The following is a 23,395-nucleotide window of genomic DNA, read 5'->3' on the forward strand; positions in this document are numbered from 1 at the left end:
AAATGTATAGGGAGGCAGTGAAGGGATGCCAGAATAGGAGTTATGTGCTCCCTCTTACGAGTACCAGTCAAGAGGCGAGCAGCGGCATGCTGGACCAGCTGGAGGCACTTAATGAAGGACTGGCTGACTCCAAAGTAAAGGGCATTGAAGTAATCGAGCCGGGATGTGACGAAGGCATGAATTGCTGTCTCAAAGTAATGATTCTGATTGGAATTGACAGAAAGATTTTAAGGTGTTATTTTTTTTAACTTAAAACAGATTGTTTTAGAGTTTGCGTTCAGATCAATTGTATATTTTTTCTTTAAATATGCAGTTATTTAAAAAATGTGGCGGAGTGTCAAGTGGTCTAAGACTTGTGCATCCATGTGAAAATGGTAGAAAAATCACAGATATCAAAATTGCCCACAAGGAATGGGGATGGCCAGGGACTGTTCTACGCGCATCACGGAATTGCCACGGGTTACCACCACAACGAAGAACAACGGAAAGACCTTCATATAGTAGGCCACAACGCGCCTGATTAGTTTTCCAAAGGCGAAAGTCCCACTCACAAAACAACGTAAATTTACTTTTTTTCATCGAGAAAATGCAAATGACGAATTTTATAGAACATTGAAACCACCATGAATGATTTCCAACAACAGCAACGAACATGGCAATATTTGTGTGACTTCAAAATCAAAATAATACACAAAAACCTCACTTGGATCACTTGCTAACCAATCACTTTAAAAGCCCGAGATGTTTACGGTGGAATTACACGCCATATTTGTCTTTTGCGTTCTCTTATGCATTATGAGGTCAACGTAAACATTTCATACATTAGGAATGATATAAAACTTTGCTTGGTTAACATATCTAATATGAAGAGTGAAAATTGTAACGTAAACATGTATAAAAGTGTCGACAGATTGCATTAGCCATTTCATTGGGAAAACGACATTTTCTTGCCACCTTGGTTAGTGAAGGACCCCTCAGGGGGTGCGGTAGCAAAGCAGTGTAGTCTTTTCTGGAAACATTCGCATTAAAGAGCATAATCAAAAACTACAATACCCACAGGGCACTGTTCCACACTACAGTGACTACATTCTGCTGCTTATCCGGGGATGTCACACCACTGCTATTTTTTCCTCACAGTCCCCTCTCACTTTCAGCGTACAGTTCCAGTGAAGTGAGACGGGGATTGCATAGAAAGAAGCGAACATTAAGACACAGGCCAAAAAATGGCAGAGCTTGGTGCGGGGAGCCTGTCATTGGGGGATCCTGTTTTTAATTACCAAGAACATGAGCTGAATGAGCGACTCAAGCGGCTTTACCCGGCCGTGAACGAGGAAGAGACCCCTCTACCCAGATCATGGAGTCCCAAGGATAAATACAGCTACATTGGGCTGTCACAGAGCAACCTGAGGGTCCATTACAAAGGTTTGAGATTTGGTTTCATGCTGTGTGGAATAGTAACGTTAGTCATACTAATAGTGTGGTAGCTCGTATTTGTCACGATGGTTATCTGTCTTTCTCTCTATAATCATGTTGACGGTGTGAATGGTGAATCCAGTAATAGCTGCCTTTTTGCCCTTAGCCTTGCTTTGTGTCTCAGACGAGTAGATAAATGCCTAAAGGGTGAACTCACTCAGTTCGGCAATTCATCCAATAACAATACTGAAATTACCCTTCATCAACTCTGCTTCCTTTCCTTATATGTCACTAATGGCGTTGTTATTTGCAGTGACATGACATCGTATTTGACGCACTCTACTGTTTGTATTTCTGGGTCATAGATAATTTATGATGTACATTGAGGGCTCTGTTGGTATTTAGGAGCTAGCTAACAGCAATGCACGGTAGTTAGCTAGCTAACCAACGTTTCCGATCTAGTTTTGACTTGTGACTAGTATGCTAGTGGGGAGCTAGGATGACAGGATAAACAGGCCACAAGATGGATACGAAACATACGTGTTAACCTTTTAACTCGACAACACTAAGAGGAACGATCCAATTGCTTGTTTGTTGTTGTTGTTGTTGTTGTTTTTGTCATGAATTATCACCCAAAATAGAGTCCAGGTATCCCATTATTGACAGCGTTCTCGTTGTTAAGATAAATAAATAAATACATCAAAAATCAAATTAGCTTAACGGTGTGCCCAGTTCAGTTAAATCCGAATTTGTCTCGAGCGCACAACAGTCTGATGCCTCTTAACAGGCAACCAGCTCGTTTTCAACAGCTGCTGGAGGCCGCTGCGCATACAGAAGGCCAAAAAAATGGTCAATCCTGATTGTCGACATTTGCCTAAACCAGAAAGTATTTTTCCTGCAGTGGAATCAATCGCCGATCCTGATGACAAGAATGTCTGTTGTTTTTATTTCATATCGATAATGTGTCATTTCTATAACGCCATGTTAGAACTAAGGTCTGTTTTCTGTTACTTTCCATCAGGTCAAACTTTCAAAAAGGGAGGCTTCTATTTTGCCCATTGAGACACCGAGTCTGGTTTTCATCACTTAAACGTGACTCAAAGATGCTGCACGATACAGTACTCTGTTTGACAAATTACAAACCTGGTAAATGCCCTTCTGTTTTGTGCATAGCAGCTAACGGCCTTACGTTTAAATCTAGGTTGACATGCAGAGTCGGATATAATTCACTGATTATATCATGCAGAATATAGCTGGCCCTGTTGACAAAAGCGTGGTCCGATTTACTATATCTCACACTTGAGTTCAAGCTTTGTATGGATGTTGACATAGTCTGAGAATTATCTTCTTATCAATACTTTACATTTAATCTAAATAATGTTTACTTCAGGCATGCCATGTCATGGTTGAGATATTTGTATCGAAATGTGTATGAATGAGTGATATTGGGATGATAAATTACCATGCCATATATATTTCCTTGCTACTTGCTCCAGCGACTGCCCTGTTCCCTCACGCTTGTGGTTTCAATGCTATTTTGACCAAAAAAACTTCCCTGTTCAAGGCGAGCAGCTGTGTCAGGGGCTCGTGTATAAGATAAATAAGAACGACCGTTGAACTCTTCTTGCACACAAAGCTAATCTGGCGCAGTCACAGCCGAAATTTCAAGATTCATGCGTTTTGTTTACTACAAGAGTTACTGAATCAAGTCCAGCTGGAAATGGAAGCTATTGCATTTGTTCTTTTTAGCAAGATCCTGACCACAAAAATTCTCAGGAATGCGATACCGTATGGTGCAATGTAAGAGAGCGTCCATATAGACACTTAACTCTGTAAATATAAAGCCACAATTCCTCATTGATCGCAACTGTATTGCAACTTGTGAAACATGACTTTAATTGTGTGTTTCTTCTTTTCATCCATACTCATATTATGGTTTGATTATAATGGACGGGGAATGAGTCATTCATACACATGTATTTGCACATACCTTACTACTCGACAGAGTAGTGCACAACCAAGGCAATTTTTTTTTCTTTTTTTAAGAATGTGTCACATATTTATGAAAGGTAGGGAATCAGCAGTCGTTTACTTTGGCTCTGTCTCATTACTCACACTTCCACCCTTGTGCCCCCCAATTGCTTGTCCACCTTGAGGATACGAGTGTGGAAGGTGTCCCAATTCTCCAAAGTACTGTGTCGTCCTTCTCCTTTCACACCTTTGTTCCACACTTCGGCATTCATGTCCCATCAGCCAAAGCACACCACCCACAATTCATTGCAGATTTCTCCAAAATAGCGGCAAACTGACGACGTTCGGTGGGATTTCTTTGCCTGTGCCCCCCCAAAAAAGCCTTTTCATGTGTGAATAATCCCTACATATTTTAACATTTGTATTTTATCATTTGTATTTGTGTTATTTGCTAATTTCAATCAAAGTATTAAAGTCCCCTAAGTATTTTTGTACAAGTGTAGTTGCCGTACCTACCGACCCTCTGCACATGCGGCGCAGATCATGTAGGGGCCGCAGATAGTCCAAATAATGGAGCATTTATTGTAGTTTTAGTCATTTTAAGCAGCAAAAATGCCAATTTTGTGTTTTGTTGTGTCTACTGTGTTTTACTGTTTTTTTTTAATAGTTTTTGCATTGAAATGAATTGATGTTTTTATTACTTTTGTCTAGATGTTTTTATATGTTTGATTTTCACTCCATGTACGATTTGTAAGCAGCTACGGTTGTTTTTAAATGTGCTCTATAAATAAAGCTGAGTTTAGTTGTTTTGTGTGAGGTAACCTGATACGCCACCCATTAAAATAATGCAACAACTGAGCACTATACTTCACAATAGATCATTTTTTAAATACGGTAACCATACTACGATAGGGCTAAACAATTGTGCGAAAACATTGATTTGCGATTTTTCTGACAGGTATTGCAATTTCTAATAAATTCACGATTATCTTTAACTCAAGCTTCAGTGTAGTATTCTTTGTGTACAGTAACATTTACAAATATGACAGATATTTACATCATACCATCAAAATACAATACAATACAATACATGCTGATTTATATAGCGCTTTCACAACAGCGGCAGCAAAATGCTATTACTCTAATAATGCACGGACACAAAAGAGAATGTGTGGGGTAGGTAGTCCTTTTATCAAAGTTTTAAAATGGTTCAATAAGGCAAGAACTATTGCTTGTCATCATAAAAGTATACATATGCAATTATGTGTAATAGTGCATGTAAACAAATATATCTTTTAACCAAAAATGTTTTACATTTTGTTATAATGTACATGTTCGTTGTCCATAAATGTAAGTTTGTATGTAAATATTTTTCTCCCCATATTTTTCCGAGAGACCTAACTGCTTCAAATAGAGGCTGAGGGCTTGGCCTGACGTCAATATCATGATATAAAATGAATCCTTTCAGTAGTGGTGAGTGTTGTCATGTCCCGTTTTCGTCAGCAGGTGGCAGACGGTGCTTTCTGGCCGGATGCACACCTGCTACCTATTTGTAATTAGACACTGGCTTTATTAGGGCTGTCTTTCGTACTCTCACTTGCCGGAGAATTGCTTGCCGTGCCACTGCTTTGCCCATTGTGTCGGTACTTTACATTTTCGCATTTCGTCGTTGTGCGCGAGTTAGAATTGGTGTTGTATTCTCGGTGTGTATTATATTGCGACAAGTTTGTTTTTTCCCCTTTGCCTTAGTGCGAGCGTTTTTCGTTATTCGGTTTTTACGTGTTTTCCTGGTACTCGTTTTTTGCCAGCGTTTTCTGTTCTCGTTTTTGCGGTGCGGTTTTTGTTAATAAATCTTATTTTCATACGGAGTTCGTGTTGTTGTCTGCTGTTTCGGGAATCCTTTAGATTAATTTGGTTGCGAATGAAGCGGGTTCCTTTCCGCTTTGCTCGCAACGTGACAAGTGTGAAATTGTCAAAATGATAATGGGAGTATTTCTTACTGAGTTATTTAAATGTGAATGGTAATTCTAGTTAAAAGGGTCGGAAAATGTAGTTGTTATTCTGTGCTAGTTTACATTTGATTGTATGTAATTAAATAAATGTAACAAATAAAAAACATGTAGTCCCTTAGCGATGCTAAATTAATAAAAAAATTAAAAAATTGCTTCATACCGATTATTGTATATGTCTCAAGACTCAGTACTTTGTGGTGCAAAATAGTGCAAATAAACGCATATAACATTGCTGATATATGTAATATATTTTTGATCTTATAAGCTCCTTGTCATGGCTGAAATCAACCGTATCTGTTCATTATCGGTTTTCGAGTGTGCACATACTATGTAGCTGTTTTGTTATTTTATTACGAGATAATTAATTGTAATGCTAATTTTCAGTTTTTAGCTGGTTACTCTCCGCCTTAACGTGGTCCTAGCCAGACGTCTATGAATAGCTTACTCTACACCGAAGCACTTGTTAATGGTCTTGCGTGACTGCATTTCACATTAGTTTAGCGATTCTTCTCGTGTTCCCTCTTGTTGCCTGGTGTTTTGCATGCTTACGCAGTACCTGTAGATACTCCTCGTCTGCCTTGAGTTGGGGCGCAACCTGTCACAAGTGTTTCTTATTTGCCGCCACGGAGGTGAGGATTAGTTACTTGAAATGCTTTACCATTACAAGTTCCAGAACAGCCTGACACCATACCATACCCACCTTGCTTGGCCCAGCCTGGCTTCTGTTGATTTTCCATTACTATAGATGCCAATCAACTAAGGCAGGATCAACAGATCTGCGCAAGCCTCCAATTCATGGCGCACATTCATAGCAATACGGGGTTCTGCCTTAATATTTCACGAGTGGAGTTTTGGCCACTGCCTTTGCGGCGGTTCAAAATAGGAATTGCCTATGCATGCTGTGTTGTACTCACAAATTACTAACAATTAACAGTTTAACAGTACAAAAAATGCACAGTTACTATTTGGTCCATCTCAGAAAATAGGCAAATAGGTTGAGCATAGTTTTCACAAAGTAAAGGGAAATGTTTTATTTTGATTCAACGCATAGATAATCAGTCTACAAAAATCTTGACAATAATCAACTGTTGAGGGGCTGAAATTCCAAAGATTGGAACTATTTTAGATTAAACAGGGTCTTCAAATGATTCATGAATTCTCCAAAAAGTTTTCGATGAATTTGATAATCAATAGTTGTCAATGAATTGATTGATCATTGCACCTTACACAGAAGCTTTCATGAAAAATCAATATCCGAGTTTAAGCAAGAGAGACGTAGCCGGTGTATACAGTGCCAGGGATGCCTAAGTCTCGTCCTCTAGTGCCCCTATAAAGCCTGTATTACATGTTTCCCTCCTCGAACACACCTGATTCAAAATGATTAGTTTATCAGCAAGCTTTGCTGAAGCCTGATAATGATTCTAATAGTTGTGTTGGATGAGGGAAACATGTGAAACAGGCTAAGCAAGGCCTCTCGAAGACCAGACTTTGAAGAGTGCCGAATTTATACAGCACACACATACTATGTTTATCAAAAATGTTTAACCATATGTACAACTTAATATACACCAATGGATGAAAAGGTGAGGTGTAAATTTCTTTCGTGAGGTGCATGCAAAGCTTGCTCCCCGCTGTCATTCATATTAAAAAAAAAACCCTTCAGTCTCATTCATTTGGAACCAAGGCAAGGGCCACGACCGCCAGAGACCGCCAAGGCTGCAGCTGGAGTCTTCTCATTCAAGTGATTTCGGCGTTGCAAGCGCTCTCAAAAATGTTTTATCCCAAGCTTCAATATGTCTTCCATTATTCCATATTTAATTGTAAATATGGTTATGTTTTGTTGTAAAACACACTTATGTGTATTGTATACTGTTTTGACTTTTATGATTGGTGGTGCCGGCGGCCAACTCTGTTTCTCTGGCTATTAAAGCAAAAAGTTTACATGTGCAGTGAATTGCCACATTGCTTAATGGCCTTGTCAAACTATCCAATTTCTTTTGTCGTTCACGACGGTCTTTAGCCAATCTGACTCCCCCTTCTAACATTGGTTTGCAAGTTGAAGTGGACAGAATCTGCCAATAAATGAAAGAAGAAGCAACAAACAGAGAGTAATAGTAACAAACTGACCAAACGTACAGCTCAACTGTACAGCTGATGGGCAGCCATGACTTCCGAAGATGAAGCTATTTTGACAAGAGAAGTTTCTCCCCGAGTGGTATCTCCAGTTGTGGAGGAAGAAGCTGTTGTGCATGGTATGTCGTCAGAAACAAGGCAATACAAGGAACCCTTTTGAATCGGTTGAACAAGTAGCACCCAAGCGATCAAGTGGAAAGCATGAAAATGCGAGCAGAGTTTGTACAGTCTGCCCACGTAAACATGAACAGTTTAGTTGCTTATAACTAGTCGGCAGCCACCGGATGAAAGCAGCAATCAATTGTTTGATCAGTCACATTTGCAAGCAGCTATGATGCTAATGCTGTATGTCGGATCATACCTTTAAAATTATGATGTTTACATTATAAGGCGTATTTATTTCTCATGATTGATCCATTTCTTAGTAGGTTCACTGTGTTATATTTTATTTTACATTTGTTGTACAGTTGAATAACACTGTTTGGAATGAATGAAAACAAATCTCTGTTATTATAATGTTTAAATAATCTATAATTATTTTTGTTGTCAGTAGCAGTGCTTTAAAACTGACAATTTAAAAGCAATGAAAAAAATGATTGCCGGTCCGCGAACAGCGTGTACTTGTCTCAACTAGTCCATGACCCAAAAAAGGTTGGGGGCCACTGTTGTAATGTCATTGAAAGATTTTTCTTAGCTCATGTCATACACAGACAATATCTCACATTTTGAATAAGTTTACAACCTATCTGCATCTTCATGTGGCACACCTAAAGAGAATCACAATGACATGTTACGTACAATATTAATTAGGGCAGGTGAACGCCCTCAATCCTATGTGCCAAAACATATTGTACAGGCCATATAGTCGTTAACAATACACTCCTGAATTGTGTTTGTGGTTTTCTCGCAGGACCTGACAAATTGCATTCGCAGAATTTGGGGGGAAAGAAAATCACAGGAATGACTGTTTTGTATTAATCTAATTGCTCTACATGGAAAACCTTAGTCCTACAACCTTACATAGATCTTCAATGAAGACTATATTTAAAATATAGACTTTATAATGTATTATCCTCAAATATGCCATCACGGTTTTTATTATGTGTGTTTTAACTCGTCCTCCATCTAATATCTGACTCTACACCTGCCTACCTCGGGGTTCAACAATAAAAAGCAGATGTCCTAACTCAAAAAGATGTGTAAATGCAAACCAGACGATATAAATCCTGAAGTGAATTCATGCAACTTTTTTCACGTAAACATAGTTCCTTTTTAGAAGTGGAGGAGTTTAAGTATCTTGGGGTCTTGTTCACGAGTGAGGGCAGGAGGGAGCGAGAGATCGACAGGCGGATCGGTGCAGCGTCTGCTGTGATGCGGACTTTGTATCGGTCTGTCGTGGTAAAGAAGGAGCTGAGCCAAAGGGCGAAGCTCTCAATTTACCGGTCGATCTACGTTCCAACCCTCATCTATGGTCACTGGCTGTGGGTCGTGACCGTTTTCTCCGCAGGGTGTCCGGGCTCTCTCTTAGAGATAAAGTGAGAAGTTCAGTCATCCGGGAGGGGCTCAGAGTCGAGCCACTTCTCCTCCACATCGAGAGGAGCCAGATGAGGTGGCTCGGGCATCTGATTAGGATCCCACCTGAACGCCTCCCTGGTGAGGTGTTCCGGACATGTCCCACTGGCAGGAGACCCCGGGGACGACCCAGGACACGCTGGAGAGACTATGTCACCCAGCTGGCCTGGGAACGCCTTGGGATCCCCTGGGAAGAGCTAGAAGAAGTGGCTGGGAGAGGGAAGTCTGGGCTTCCCTGCTAAAGCTGCTGCTCCTGCGACCCGACCCCGGATAAGCAGCGGTGAATGGATGGATGGACGGATGGATGGATAATTCTTTTTTTTTTTTTTGTTGCAGGGCATGGCAAAAATCACAAGGATGCCGCGTCTGTACGAGCCACGCATCCAATCCCTGCAGCCTGTGGGATTTACTATTTTGAAGTCAAAATAGTCAGCAAAGGTCGAGATGGGTAAGCAGACACCTTTTAAATATCAGCTTTAGTGCATCTCCCTACTTCTCGTTTATGTTGATTCCCCGGTTCTCAAACTCGCAGCACGAGGACCATTTGCGGCCATGTTTTGCAGGTCTTTACTCGACAGCAGTTAAAGCCCGTATCTCATTGAGCGGTGAATGTTTGTGAGTGTTAGCGCACATAGTGAAAGTTGTTTGTTCGACCAGGTTTGTTAAAAGTTTTGCTAGATATTCACATAGTTTTAAACAACAAACAGTTCTTGTTGCATTTTTTTCTTAACATTTTCAAAATATGCTGGAGACAAGAAAAACGGTCATTTCCAGGTGTGTGTGTGTGTGTGTGTGTGTGTGTGTGTGTGTGTGTGTGTGTGTGTGTGTGTGTGTGTGTGTGTAAGTACGCGTGCGTAAGTACGTGTGCGTGTGTCCGCGCGCGTATATGTTAGGCTGAGGGATATAGCTATCGTATCAAAATCGAAATATAAACAGTCAAGATATTAATATCAAAATGAGGACAATCTCAATCACATGACCTTGCCACTCTTGTGTTCATGTAATTCTCAGTTCAACCGAATGACGGATGTTCACTGAGTCACCTACCAATGGTGATAAAAGCTGTATCCCACTGAGCTGTGAACAATTGCAAGTGTTTTCAAAGGTCAAAGTGTTCTCGTCAGGGTTCGTTAAGGTCACAAATATATGCCAAACAGTTGCCAGACATTCGCCTGTCCTTTCACCAATACTGCTGGTGAACATTAGGCAAACGTTTTGCAAACATTTACAACCTTAATCAAACCCTGATGAACTCTGAGATGAATGCTCAATCTCCGATTTAAAAAGCTCATCCTTAAAATTCATTCACTGCCAGCCAAATTAAAATGGATGTTCTTGGAATTCTATAGCCATCACTGGCAATGAATCAGTTTAAAAAAAAAAAAAAACCATCCTGTTTCATTCTTAGTCAATGAACACAATATGAATCAGATTACTGCATTTGACTCGCGCTGGCACACACAGTGTATTATTGGAAAACCTTTGATTTAGTCAACGATTAAGTACAATGTTCCAATTCTCACTCTGTTCACACATTTCTCTCAAATAAGATAAAGACTAAAGAATTATTTTCCATTTTAGTTCTCAGGTCCGTGCTTATCATTTCATCATCAAAATTAATACAAAAAAACCCCCACAATCACGATTTTACTGGCCCCAAACCACTGTTCACATCGCTAGCTAAACTATGACATTAGCTTACCTGTCTTTGTGGGTTTTGTAATGACGAATGAGGTTACAGGTTTTCTTCATTCTGTGAGGTGCAAGCCATGCATTTTGACATCCTATCTTTGCCAAGGTCATTGACAAGCTAGTCCATTAATTCAAATTAATGATCCTTGGAGTTTCTCCCATCTCTGTTGGTGTTCAGTTTGCTCCCTCACACCAAAAAGTGACACTGATTGGGTTGTCATTTTAGCGTGAATGAAACAAAAAAATAATTTTCTTTCTTTCTTGCCTTCCTTCTTTAAAAGGCCAACTGTGTTAGATTGCAGATTTCAGACTGAATGACTCGTCATCTGGCTCCATCAGCCAAAGTTTCATTATGAAGACATTTACATGCAGTAAAGATGCCAAATTCAAAAGAAGTAGTTGGTGTGATTAAAAAAAAAACAACAACAACAAAAAAACATGTATGTAGAGAATCAATTAATGCTAAGCATTTATTGTTTACACCTTTTCCTTTATTTTTTGCATGCAGCTACATGGGAATCGGCTTGTCGGCACAAGGGGTCAACATGAATAGACTGCCTGGTGAGTAACAAGTGACTGATATTGCATGACCAGGAGCAATTGTGAAATGTATAATAAAAAGCTTTGTAATTTGTGTTTGATAAATCATGTTTTGTATGTAAACATTGTTGTTGGACAGCCTGAACATTGCCCTTTTAAATGATGCTCTATTTGTATGGAGTGTACATTTGTGTATAGCACCTTTAAAATGTGTCCTAGTCTTTGCTGCCTCCACCTTAGCAGCTTGTTCTGCTTGCACTATTGACTCCTCCTGGGGGTTCTGAATGGATTAAAGTCTATCAAAGACGCACGAAGGACAGAATTTATTCCTAGAACCAGTAACCCTTGTCACACAATGCTCTTGGATGGCATTCTACTCGCCAACCCGGACTTGTTGAAAGTCAACTGATGTGAGATTTTACCGTATTGGTGCAGCAATCAACATGCAGGTAACCTGGATCTCGCCTTCTACAGATTGTGAACCTCTGATTCTCACTTGCGTAAGGACACTCTGGACTCATCAGTGATAATAATATTGGTACACATGTTCAGTTATCGGTGCAAATAGAATTGTCATTGCCCGGGGGCAACCGTAAGCTCAAAACAAGAGCTTAATACACTTTGGAAACTCTTTTAAGTTTCATAAAATGTAGTCCTCATCTAAATCACAAGAATAAACAGTCTGCTTAAACTAATACCACACCAACAATTATGTTTTCATATTTGTGTCGAAAATAACAGGGTAAGGAGGAAAAGATAAGTGAACTCTTGGATTTAATAACTGGTCTCGCCTCCTTTGGCAACAACTCGCCCAAAAATTTGTTGCAGACCAGATATGCACAACCATCAGGATGAATTTTGGACCATTCTTCTTTATAAGAAATCTTGTACTCATGCAAGATTCCTGGGATGTCTGCTGTGGGTAACACTCTTGAAGTTATGCCGCAGCATCTCAATCGGGTGCGGGTCAGGACTTTGACTGGACCGCTCAAAAACATGTCTTTTCTCCTTATGAAGCCATTCTGTTGTTGATTTGTATTGGATCATTCTTCTGATGCAATATCTATCCTCTTTTGAGCTTCAACTGTTGGCCAGATGGCCTCGAGTTCTTAGTTCTTGTGATAAACTTGATATTTTTATTTCATTGATGATAATGAGCTGTCCAGGCCATGAGGCAGCAAGCGCACAAATACCATGATGCTTCCTCTACCGCGCTACACAATTGGGATAGGGTTGTGAGGTTATGTGTTTTGTTGGAGGTTTCAAGTTGAGTTAGTGTGCTATGTCATTTTTTTTCTCCACACATGACATTGTGTGTTCCTCACAATCAATTCAAGTTTGTTTTCATTTTGTCCACCGAATATTAGGGCAGTGGAACATCCCAGTGCTCTTTAGCAAACTTCAAATGTGCAACAATGTTATGTTTTTTTTTTGTTTGTTTTTTTTTTTTGTAAATCAACGGCTTCTTCCTTGGTGTTCTCCCATGAACTCCATTCTTGTTTAATGTTTTACATATGGAAGATTTCTCAACAGAGGTGTTGACATGTGCCATTGATTTCTGTAAGACTTCAGTTGACACTCTGGGGTTCTTTCTGATCTCATTGAGCATTCTGCACTGTGCTCTCGCACATTTACAGGAGAACGACTCCTTGGAAGAGAAGCAACACTGCAGAAGATATATATATATATATATATATATTTTTTTTAAACACAACTCACCCAAGTTCATCAATTACACCCGTAGCAACATGCTTAACAACTAAAATGCTTTTGTTCAGCAATCTCTGGCGAGTGACACAATTCAAAGAATCTCGAGTGAGCCATTGTACTGCAGTAACGTTATAAAAATTGGGAAAATATACTGACTGTTGTTTTCTCAAGTAAAAACAGATGTTTTCAAATGACTTGTTTGGGTTCAACACAAAGATGTTTCTGCTTTTGTAGAAGACGACACAAATCAGAAAATATTTACTCATGAGGCTGAAATTTGAATGAGTTTGTTTATTGAACAAATTAACAGATAACACATTTGGGAGGAAGTAAAAGGGAATTAAAAAAAACTTGTAAGAAGAAAAACATAAATGGTCATAATTTAGCAAAGTTTGGAAGTATGGAAGTAAAAAAAAATGTATCTAGTGGCACCCCTTGTTCTTTGTGTATTTTAACTTGTTTGATATTAATATAATGCATGCAGTATATCGCAAAATGAAAAAAGGAAATATATTGAGCTACTCAAGTATACAACTGCACTTACACTTATGCGTACTGTACATACCTGTATGCCTACAACATACAGTATGTACAGGCACTAAGTAAACACACACTGTGACAAATGTTGGCCATTTTATCAAAATACATTAATTGTCATTTAATTTGTTTGGTTTGTTTGACTCATAGTATTTGGGGCACTGCTTAATGTGCTTTTATTTAATTTTTTTGATCATTAAGCTAACAATTTGAAAATCTGGAGTGCCTAGCAAAAATGTTGACCTTGAAACGGTATTTATTGATCCATAGTTTTTAGGAAAGCTGCTGGACCGGCTGGATAATTTACAATGAACATTGTCTTTTTCCTTCAAACGACTGCTACTTTAAAAACAGACGGGACAGCATTAGGTACAATAACACACAGACATACTCGACTGTATATGCTTATTGGAAACAGCTGACGACTTCCTTTGTTCTTGCTCTTTTCTGCCATTCATTTCCAGACTGTCCTTGACTCGAGTATATGGGGAAGAAGAAAAAAAATACATATATAAATATAGTCAAATGTCATTGGGAGCGAATGAGTTATAAACAAGCTAATTTACTTGCTGTTTGAATTCAAGCACTTGTTGCTAAAGCCAAGGTGCGGCAGGTATTTTTTATGGACCTTGATTTCCTGTCTGTTGATTTTGACTTTGGAGTTATACACAATACTTGTTCTCAAACCTACATTACAGTCAATTTGATCTTTTCTTTGGTTTTAAAAACAATTCAGCTTTGCTAAATGCAATCCATTCCGAAATACAATACTAAGTTTAAACTGAAATTTACGTTTGAGTATGAAATTGCCCCAGTGAAAATGTTTGTAGAAAGAAAATAGTTTGTTCCCATTCATAATGTAACTTTAAAAATTAAAAACATAGATGAATATGAAAAGGAAACCAATTGTTCATTCATAATATGGTCATATTTTTATTGTCAAACCCTTTCAGGGACAGCGGTCACCACAGTGGACAGCCTATCATGTTATCAGGTTGTCATTATTGGTGAAAGAAAGGGTTTATAGAATCTTTTACTTCATGTCCCTAGGATTAACCTGAAAAAAATTGCCCCCCAAAATGAAAAAGTTGCTCCTCAAATGAAGTCACTGATTAGCAAAATTGCTCCTGAAAGAAAGAATTCCTTCAATAGCTTTCGTTTGTTCTACTAACAATACATATACCCACACACGCACATACACAGGCACACCTACACATGCACATGCTCACTGAGTCACGTTTACCCACATACAATGACATCAATGAATGTCCCAGCACACTGGCCTACACTACAGTAGCTGGAAGCATGACTAAAGCCGATGGCCTGCCCCTTCCAATCAAATGGCTCCCCTCTTCTAACAAACCACATTGCAGCGCTTCCAGGTCTGTCTGGAGCCATTTGACCCGCTTATTGACCAGTCAAGATATATTTTGTTGGTTGGAGTTTGTCGAATGCAGTGGACACAAGGGCAACCAGTTCACCTGACTTTACATACACTCACAAACAAAGATCATTCTTCTTGATTCCAATGTGTCATCGGGTGGAATAGGATGGAACAGGGTTGCATGGATGAATGTGTTTTCTAATTCTGTCCATCCAAACAGTCATGAAAATATTTTTGGTTGCTAGGACTCCGATGGACTGTCGCCCTGCTGAACAGATTACTGTTGATTGCTGAAAGTCTGAATGTATATTGTTAATTTTCTCGTGTATACTTGTCAATCAATCTGTTCTGGACCCGCTGACTGTGAGGGAACGTCTCTACCTCTTCTCTCGGGATCTATTTGTAGACTACATGTTTACATGCCCATGCAAGGAAGGGAGTTCATGCATCTTTGCGTTGTGTGTCCCTTGATAGTACAATGTTCTCTACTGCTGACCTCTATGTCTGATCCCGCTGTGGAGGCCTGCCCATTTCATTAGCATGTCGGAGCAGTGAGCCTGGGTTTAGAGGCAATATCCCTGTCAGCAGATTAATCTAATACCTCACCATACAGAGACTACACAAACAAAAAACACACAAGTATCCAAATTATACAAGTATTGAAGTCACTTTGATGCACACGGTGCACATTTAACTACACTCGTTTAATGAAACAGTACAGTGAACCCCCGCCGTGTCGCAGCTAATCTTTCCTGCCGCCGCGATATCACCAAATTCTAAATAGTTTTAAGACTGACACTTTTGACAATTTTCAGACATATTTGAATTTAGAGTTGCGCACCTTTAATGGAGTAGTACAAAATGCTGCAACGTGCTGGGCAGCATGGAGCTCTTGTGCATGTAGACACAGCCTAATTAAACAAATCATTCACTGTCAATGTCATATATTTATGTCATTTAAAAATCCAGACATTCAATCCCAGGTATGTAGTGATATATAATTTTCATTTTTTCCAAATGAATGATTGATTGCGTCATTATGTGGACGAAACCAGTAAATCTCAAAAATTTGGTGAAGTTTGCTTCCCACTTTCTTCAGAACATGGTCTTAAAGGCACTTCTAAAAGGATGAGGACAAGCGGTTCAGATAACGGATGGGCGGGTGGGTGGATGGATGGATTAATAAGGGTGACATTGAAATTAATGATGGTGACTCATTTTAATAATGCCCAATTTTGATGATGTCTGGTCTGTTGTCTGCTCCAAGGAGTCGATTTGTTGGAGGTTTTGAAATTAAGAGCTACTCAATGTCATTATATTCATGTGCATACGATTTTAATATCAATCCTGCAATCGTTGACTGTACACGTTTAGGATGTGCCCCGTGAGGATAAGTAATATAGAGCAGGGGCCCCCAACCTTTTTTGCCCCACGGACCGGTTTATGTCAGACAATATTTTCAGGGACCGGCATTTAAGGTGTGGTGGAAATAATACAACAAATTAATATGGTATGAGCTGCATGAAAACTGTGGTGTTTTCTAAATATAATAATAAACACAAGGAGCGTCTAATCTGGCCGCAACACTCCGATCGCTATGGCAATGTTTAATGCCTTCAAAATACGATACAACGCAAATTCAAAGTACATGAAAATGACGACTCACCACAGCACCGAGCTTGGTTTTCTGCAACCAGACGGTCCCATCTCGGGGTAAAAGGAGACAATGACATCTCAAGTGTGTGGTTTATGTCCAGTCTACTTCGTAATTTTGTTTTCGTCGCCGTTGCTGCAGAAACCCCCCGCCTCACACAGGTAGCATGTCGGAAATAGCAACAGTGCTATTGTGGCGATCTCAGAGTATTCAGCCATAACTTTGATCCAGTTGTCTCGAACGTACTTTTAAGGCCGCCGTCATTTGCTATCTCCAGCTGTTTTTTTTACTCATGTTGCGAGCTCCTGCATTTTGTTTTGAAGTAATCGGTCACGTGATGGAGAAGCGTGGCTTGACGTGTGTCAAGCGTGACACAGACGGATGCAACGGAGAATCCGGTAATTTTTCAAAATAAAACATCTTTCGTATTCCGAAATAAATAAAACTGAATTAAGGCAAGTTCTTTCTGTGCGGCCCGGTACCAAATGCCCGGCGGACCGGCGGTTGGGGACCCCTGATATAGAGGACATTCTGGATGAAAAAAACAGTTACTTAAGGGGTGTTCACACGGCACACATTTGCATCGGTGCTGCACCGATGTATTTTGTTGCGATATATCTTACACCGGTGTAAATTTTGTGGCGCGTTCACACGTAAAAAGCTGCTTACTAAAGAGAAGTGTGCTCATACGGCAGTTTCTGCAGCCGTGCAATACGTTAATAATAATAATACGGAAATAAAACATGTGCATGCGTAAAGTGTACTTCCTTTTCCCCGCCTTGTTTGTGACATATCGAAAAACCATGGTTTATACTTCTCCAGACAAATCAACGCTGTGGTCTATCAGACATCGTAAAAGGGAGAGAGAGAGAGAGAGAGAGAGAGAGAGAGAGGAAAGATGGCGGAAGTACAACAGAGCACGAAAGCAACGCATTCTACGATTCATTTGGCAACAAATACAGTACCCGTATGTAATCAACTCTTCTCACGCGTAGCGAGTCTACCCCTGTAGCGTTCACACGTCCCATTTTATATCGGTGCTGCCCCGCAAACTAGCATTTACTCCGGAGTCAATTTTTAAACCACCTCCTGAGCAGGGTTAAATTTGCTCCGGTTTAAGCTGTTTTCAGGGGCTACACCAGCATAACGTTGTACGTGTGAACACTCTACGGGGGGTGGCCCCGGTGCAACACCGGAGTAAAAGTTGCCGTGTGAACACCCCTTTATTTAGACACATATTTATGGTCACTCCCTGAAGTGCTAACCTCTGCTGAGTTGGGTTGCGTTCTGCGTGCTGCTGTGCCTACTGACTGACTCACCTGTGTGTTCTCTCAAGAGGGCCCCCAGCTGGCCATCTATTTCACTGCACCATGAACTCGGAAACTGCATTCTGAAGAAATCTCATCAGTGCAAAGTTGCTGGGAAATTGCCGATGATTGTGAGCGTCAAACATAAATGAATGACGGAGCCACTCCTGTTCCAATGAACATGACTCACTGATTTAGTTGAAATTTAGGATATTTCACACGCTCGGTGCCCTCGTGACAGGCATTATTTATTTATTTTTCCACATGGGTTGAAAGTATAAAGTAAAAGCTAATCCTAATCCTTGCCCTATTTCAGGATGGGACAAGCACTCATATGGTTACCATGGAGATGATGGCCACTCCTTCTGCTCCTCTGGGACTGGCCAACCATACGGTCCAACTTTCACAACGGGTGATGTCATTGGCTGCTGCGTTAACCTCATCAACAACACTTGCTTTTACACCAAAAATGGCATCAGTTTAGGTCAGTGGAAATGGATCCATGTACCATAATTTTTCGAGAATAAAACACACTCATGTCAATTTGCACCATTCCCAAATTGCCATATGGTAGCTGCTTTTTTTTTTCCTCTCTCTCTGTACTACACGCCCCCTTTTTGCTGGTATTCATGCTCGCAAACTGATTGATTTTTGATATGCGTATGCCACTACTTTTTCAACATGTGCAAGTAAATCTTTTCAGGCTCCCTCAAAACACAGTCTCGGTATGTTTGAAAGTGACCCTCTTTATCGCTGATTTGGTCAATATCCGCCACCTGCACACACTTCTGTTCTGAAGAAAGAGCGTGCCGTCTCGTTATGAAAGACACAGGGCGCGCGGTCCCCTTGCCACACATGGCCAACCAGCCAGTGGGCCTGCGATCGCCCCATAGAGGAAACCTGCAGAACGTCCGATTCCGTCGACGGCCCAGGGAAGCTGGGGCGAGGAGGGGCTGCTGACGAGGTGGCTGGCTGGGCTATGCACTGGAAACAGCACCAGATTGCATATGCTCACCAAAGCATTTTGCAGTTTGAAGTATGAGCCTCTATCACCTACCCATTTGGCCATATATCTATGTATGCGCTATGGCTGTACAGTTAGTTTTTTTTCAGCAATAAACGCAGTTCATTGACTTAAAAGTTTCCTGTGCGTCGTGAAAGACACCAAAATATGATACCAACATGGCGGCGCTCAGAAGACGCTATGGTATGGTATCTATATAGCAGCACCCGCAGTGCTCTGTGTTTCACGATAAGTCGGGAAAATTCTCTTATTACATTTACATTTGTAAAGTTAGGCATTACATATCATATTGGAGTGGTGGATTAATATTGGCGTGGATTGCTGGTCTATCAAGGAAGGGAAGCTCAATTTCGGCCTACATCATAAAATGTGTCCGTTTATTTATACGTGAATCCCTTCCTTTTCAAGAAAATGATCTGTTTACAATAAAACCCACCAGAAATAAAAGACTAATTTGTCGCTAGTCGTTTTCAACAAAGAGAGTGTCGCTAAAATGATTACAAGAAGTCTCCAGTTCAACTCAGAACAGAATGAGAATTGAAAAATGCTCCCACGGATGCCTACACCAAAAGATCGGTGATTGGCTCATTTCGCTGTCAATCAAAAAGAGATTCAGCCTCAGACAGATCATCTAATCATCATGCAGAAAAGCTTAGCGTCCGGGCCAGCCCAACTCTCTCGATGACCAGCGTCCACGCTGTAGACGCTCAGTGTCCACACAGTTTAAAGCACAGTGAAACTGCGGGAATGAATGAGAAGAGAGTCGCGTCGTAACCAGTAATAAGAAGCTGATTCGGAACAAAAGTTAAGCGCGTTGTTGCGCATATTTAGTCAATGACATGTACACACAATTGTATGTACACACATATATTTGATCACTTATTTTTTGACGTTTTGGGGGAAGCTGAGCTTCCCTTGCAGTCTTAGAGCAATCGCCTCTGGAGTGGAACTATGCCTTTTTCACAAGCCCTCGGTACCGGTAAACGTCCACACGATATGCCAAATTTTCTTAATTTTTGTGTATTCGTGTATTATCCCCTCTTCCCCCCTGATTTGTAATTCTCAAGAAATTATGGTACATTTGCAATCACCATGCACCAATGAAACATATTAATCATATTAATTTAATGAAATCACAGATTACAAAAATTATTTTCTTTTACCTTCCAGGTGTGGCTTTCACAGACCTCCCTGTAAGTACTATGGCGTGATCTTTGTCTACACGATGCCACCTTCTCAACTTCAAGGCTGTATTGAGATTTACCTGTACTTTGATTGACTTAAAGTGGATAGAAAAAAAATCTACACGTACCTGTTCAAATCCCAGGTTTTTGTGATTTCAAGAGATGAGACGAAGAGAAAGAATTTCAAAACTGTATTAATAACCTGAATCACTCAATTGAAAAAAACTTCTTACAAATATTTTGAGATTACTACTTGTCGGTGTTCAGAATTAACTCATGGCATTCTAGCTCATGTTAAATGGGAGTCAGTATACATTTCTTGCCATTTGAAGTGCCCCTGTTTAACCACAGTTAAGCTTTAGATGTTCTAGTGGGCTTTTCTTTCTAGTTTTTAGGGACATGATACAGCATAAGCCATGATCCAGACAGAAGAATACAAAACAATTTCAAATATACATCATGGAGAACCGGAAAGACAAACACTTCAGGTTAAGAAAAGTTGAGGACAATAATGACATTATCAATGTCCCACCAAATTTGATGAGGAAAACAAAAAGAAAACTAGTCAGGGAGGCTGCGAAGAGGCTGGCAGCAACATTGAAGACGCTGCAGAAAGTGTTGGCAACTATTGGCTGTTCGCTTCATGTGACACCCGTCTTCTTCAAATGTCTGGGATATGGGGTTGGGTGACAAGATGGATAGAAGTCTTACCCTTCAAAATAAACCTCAAAGCCTGGCTACATTTTGCAAAGATTTCAAAAGTTGTTTGCCGCAAACACAACATTGCTCATAACGAAAATGCCGCATCTAGAGTGATGCAGGGTGGTGGCATAGTCATGGGGCTGTTTTACTTCAACTGGAACTGGGGCCTGAGTAAAGGTGGAACAAGTTATGAACCGTTCCTTGGCACAAAACCTACACGCTTCGGCTGGACAGCTGAGGAACCTCATCTTTTAGCATGACAATAATCTAATCAAGGTTAAAGTTTTGGAATTACCGATCCAGAATGCAGAACTGAGTCCGATCAAACATCTGTGGAAGGATCTGAAACAGGATGTGCACTGAAGATAACTTTACAATCTGCCTGATTTTGGGGGGTAAAAAAGAGTGCCCATTTTACAAAAGCAAAATGTTTCACATTGATTTTGCATCACAAAAACCTGGCGCTTCATCAGGGGTGTGTAGACTTTTTATGTCCACTGCACTTGACGTAGACTTCCCTTCCTTCCTTTGCTTAACTCTTGTTCCACTGATCATCATGTGATCACATTTTGTCCAATAAGAGGATAGTATGTAATTCTTCGGACCACTTCCAATGTTGACAGTTGAAACATTTCCCGATATGTTGATCGTATTTCACCAACCGGATCACATTTTTGATCCGGTTAGTTCCTTTTTTGGTACTCACTAGAAAGGTTTGCTGTTACTGAACACACCATACAGCGGTTCGAGAGTGACGTGACGCCTCATTGCGTTGTCGGTATAATCTTGTTTTTTTCAACTTTTCCACCCTGCTATTAACCCAGCCTAACCTGTACCCTACCGTTGGGCTTCAAACTCCGGGCGAGATTGTCGATGCAAACTTTGGACAGCAGCCATTTGTCTTCGACATTGAGGACTACATGAGTGAATGGAGAGCTAAAATCCATGGGATGATCGCTCGCTTCCCAATAGGAGAAAGGCTGGGTGACTGGCAAGCTGTCCTGCAGAAGTAAAGTTTCATTCCGTTTCAGTCTTTCCTTGAATTGAGTCTTGTTTGTAGTTTAAATGCAATAATAGAAGATGTTGAGTATTTGTCATGCTGCATTGTCTTACTAAGATACTGTGTTGACCTCAACTAACCTACAAAATTATATGAGTAAAGCGGCAGTTGTCATTTGATATTTGAAATTCATTTCGCTATTGTTCTAAGGAAAGTCAAGTGTTAATTTATTTACTTTGACTCCAGTATGGTGTCCAGCTACCTGGTCCACCACGGATACTATGCCACTGCCACTGCTTTTGCTAGAGCCACAGAGACCATGATACAAGAAGACCAAACATCAATAAAAAACAGACAGAGTAAGTGAATAAACCGCACGCACGCGCACATGTGCGTGTGCATGCGCGCGCACACACACACACACACACACACACACACACACACACACACACACACACACACACACACACACACACACACACAAAGTAGATACTACTGTACTCTCGGACAGGTAATAGAATTTTTTTTCTGTCACTTTAAGATACAGGCATCGATGCATTCACAAGATACATCATTTGTTATTGAAAAAAAAAAGATTAATTTCCCACCGCATATCTTAAGAGCCCTAACGGTGCAGTAATGTGCCTCGGCATACTGGTCGGGAATCTCCACATTAGATACGCATGATTCGTTTGATTCATCGTAAACCGAGGAATCCCCAAATAACCTTATTCAAGCATCCAATTACTTTGTTGAACAGGAATACAGAAGCTGGTGTTGGAGGGGCGTGTGGGTGAAGCCATTGAAGCCACTCAGCAACTTTATCCTGGCCTGTTAGAACACAATCCTAACCTTCTGTTTATGTTGAAGTAAGTTGGCCTTATTTAAGGTTGGTATTTCTTGTAAAATTCAGTAACGCCAGTTTGTGTGTTTTCTAGGTGTCGTCAATTTGTGGAAATGGTCAACGGTACAGACAGTGAGGTTCGCTGCTTGACCATCCGCTCCCCCAAATCCCAGGGAAGTTACCCTGGTTCTCCCAACCTTAGCCCTCACCAGGGGGCTGGAAATTCACACATACACACTGGAGGTGGGTTTTTTTTTTTTTTTGCTTTTTAGACCCATTTCGGAATCATCAAATCTGGGTATTACATGTCATGAAGATTATTTAATTCATCTTGCTCCTTCCTCCAGGTGTCGACAGCCCAACATGCAGTAATGGGGTGACTCCCTCCAAAAAATCAAAGAGCCACAGCAGCGTTGTTAGCAGCAACATGAAATACCCCAGCACATCCTCCTCGGCCTCTTCATCCACCTCATCCTCACCTTCATCCATCAACTACTCAGAGTCTAATTCTTCTGACTCCACCAAGAGCCAGCCACACAGCAACAACAGCAATCAAGAAACCAGGTAGGCATTGCTTAACCTGGTGTCCAATAAATCTACGTCTTGAAAAGTAATCTGTATTAAGTCAATCATTCAATCCGGTGCTGGAGCCCTGAGTGGCACCTAAATCTTAATTCTTCACTTCGGTAAGACTTTTCCCCCCCCCCCCCCCCCCC

General features: G+C 40.5%; 1 protein-coding gene and 1 long non-coding RNA gene across 2 annotated transcripts in view; both read left to right on the forward strand.

Moving 5' to 3' along the window:
* The first annotated feature begins 1,084 nt into the window (after positions 1 to 1,084).
* ranbp10 (RAN binding protein 10) overlaps positions 1,085 to 23,395 on the forward strand; it is a 32,759-nt gene continuing 10,448 nt past the window's right edge. Inside the window, exons 1-10 of the mRNA XM_019894106.1 lie at positions 1,085 to 1,422; positions 9,438 to 9,549; positions 11,302 to 11,354; positions 18,242 to 18,409; positions 20,120 to 20,142; positions 21,660 to 21,844; positions 22,082 to 22,194; positions 22,596 to 22,704; positions 22,774 to 22,922; positions 23,027 to 23,243. Of these exons, the coding sequence (XP_019749665.1) occupies positions 1,224 to 1,422; positions 9,438 to 9,549; positions 11,302 to 11,354; positions 18,242 to 18,409; positions 20,120 to 20,142; positions 21,660 to 21,844; positions 22,082 to 22,194; positions 22,596 to 22,704; positions 22,774 to 22,922; positions 23,027 to 23,243 (1,328 nt within the window). The 5' untranslated portion in view covers positions 1,085 to 1,223. The remainder of the gene's footprint in view (positions 1,423 to 9,437; positions 9,550 to 11,301; positions 11,355 to 18,241; positions 18,410 to 20,119; positions 20,143 to 21,659; positions 21,845 to 22,081; positions 22,195 to 22,595; positions 22,705 to 22,773; positions 22,923 to 23,026; positions 23,244 to 23,395) is intronic.
* On the forward strand, positions 11,984 to 14,067 carry LOC109530416 (uncharacterized). Its single transcript, XR_002171009.1, has 2 exons — positions 11,984 to 12,578; positions 12,610 to 14,067. It is a non-coding gene; the product is annotated as an uncharacterized LOC109530416 (long non-coding RNA).

Source organism: Hippocampus comes, unplaced genomic scaffold (genome assembly GCF_001891065.2).
Source record: "Hippocampus comes isolate QL1 unplaced genomic scaffold, H_comes_QL1_v1.1 scaffold104, whole genome shotgun sequence".
Taxonomy (NCBI): domain Eukaryota; kingdom Metazoa; phylum Chordata; class Actinopteri; order Syngnathiformes; family Syngnathidae; genus Hippocampus; species Hippocampus comes.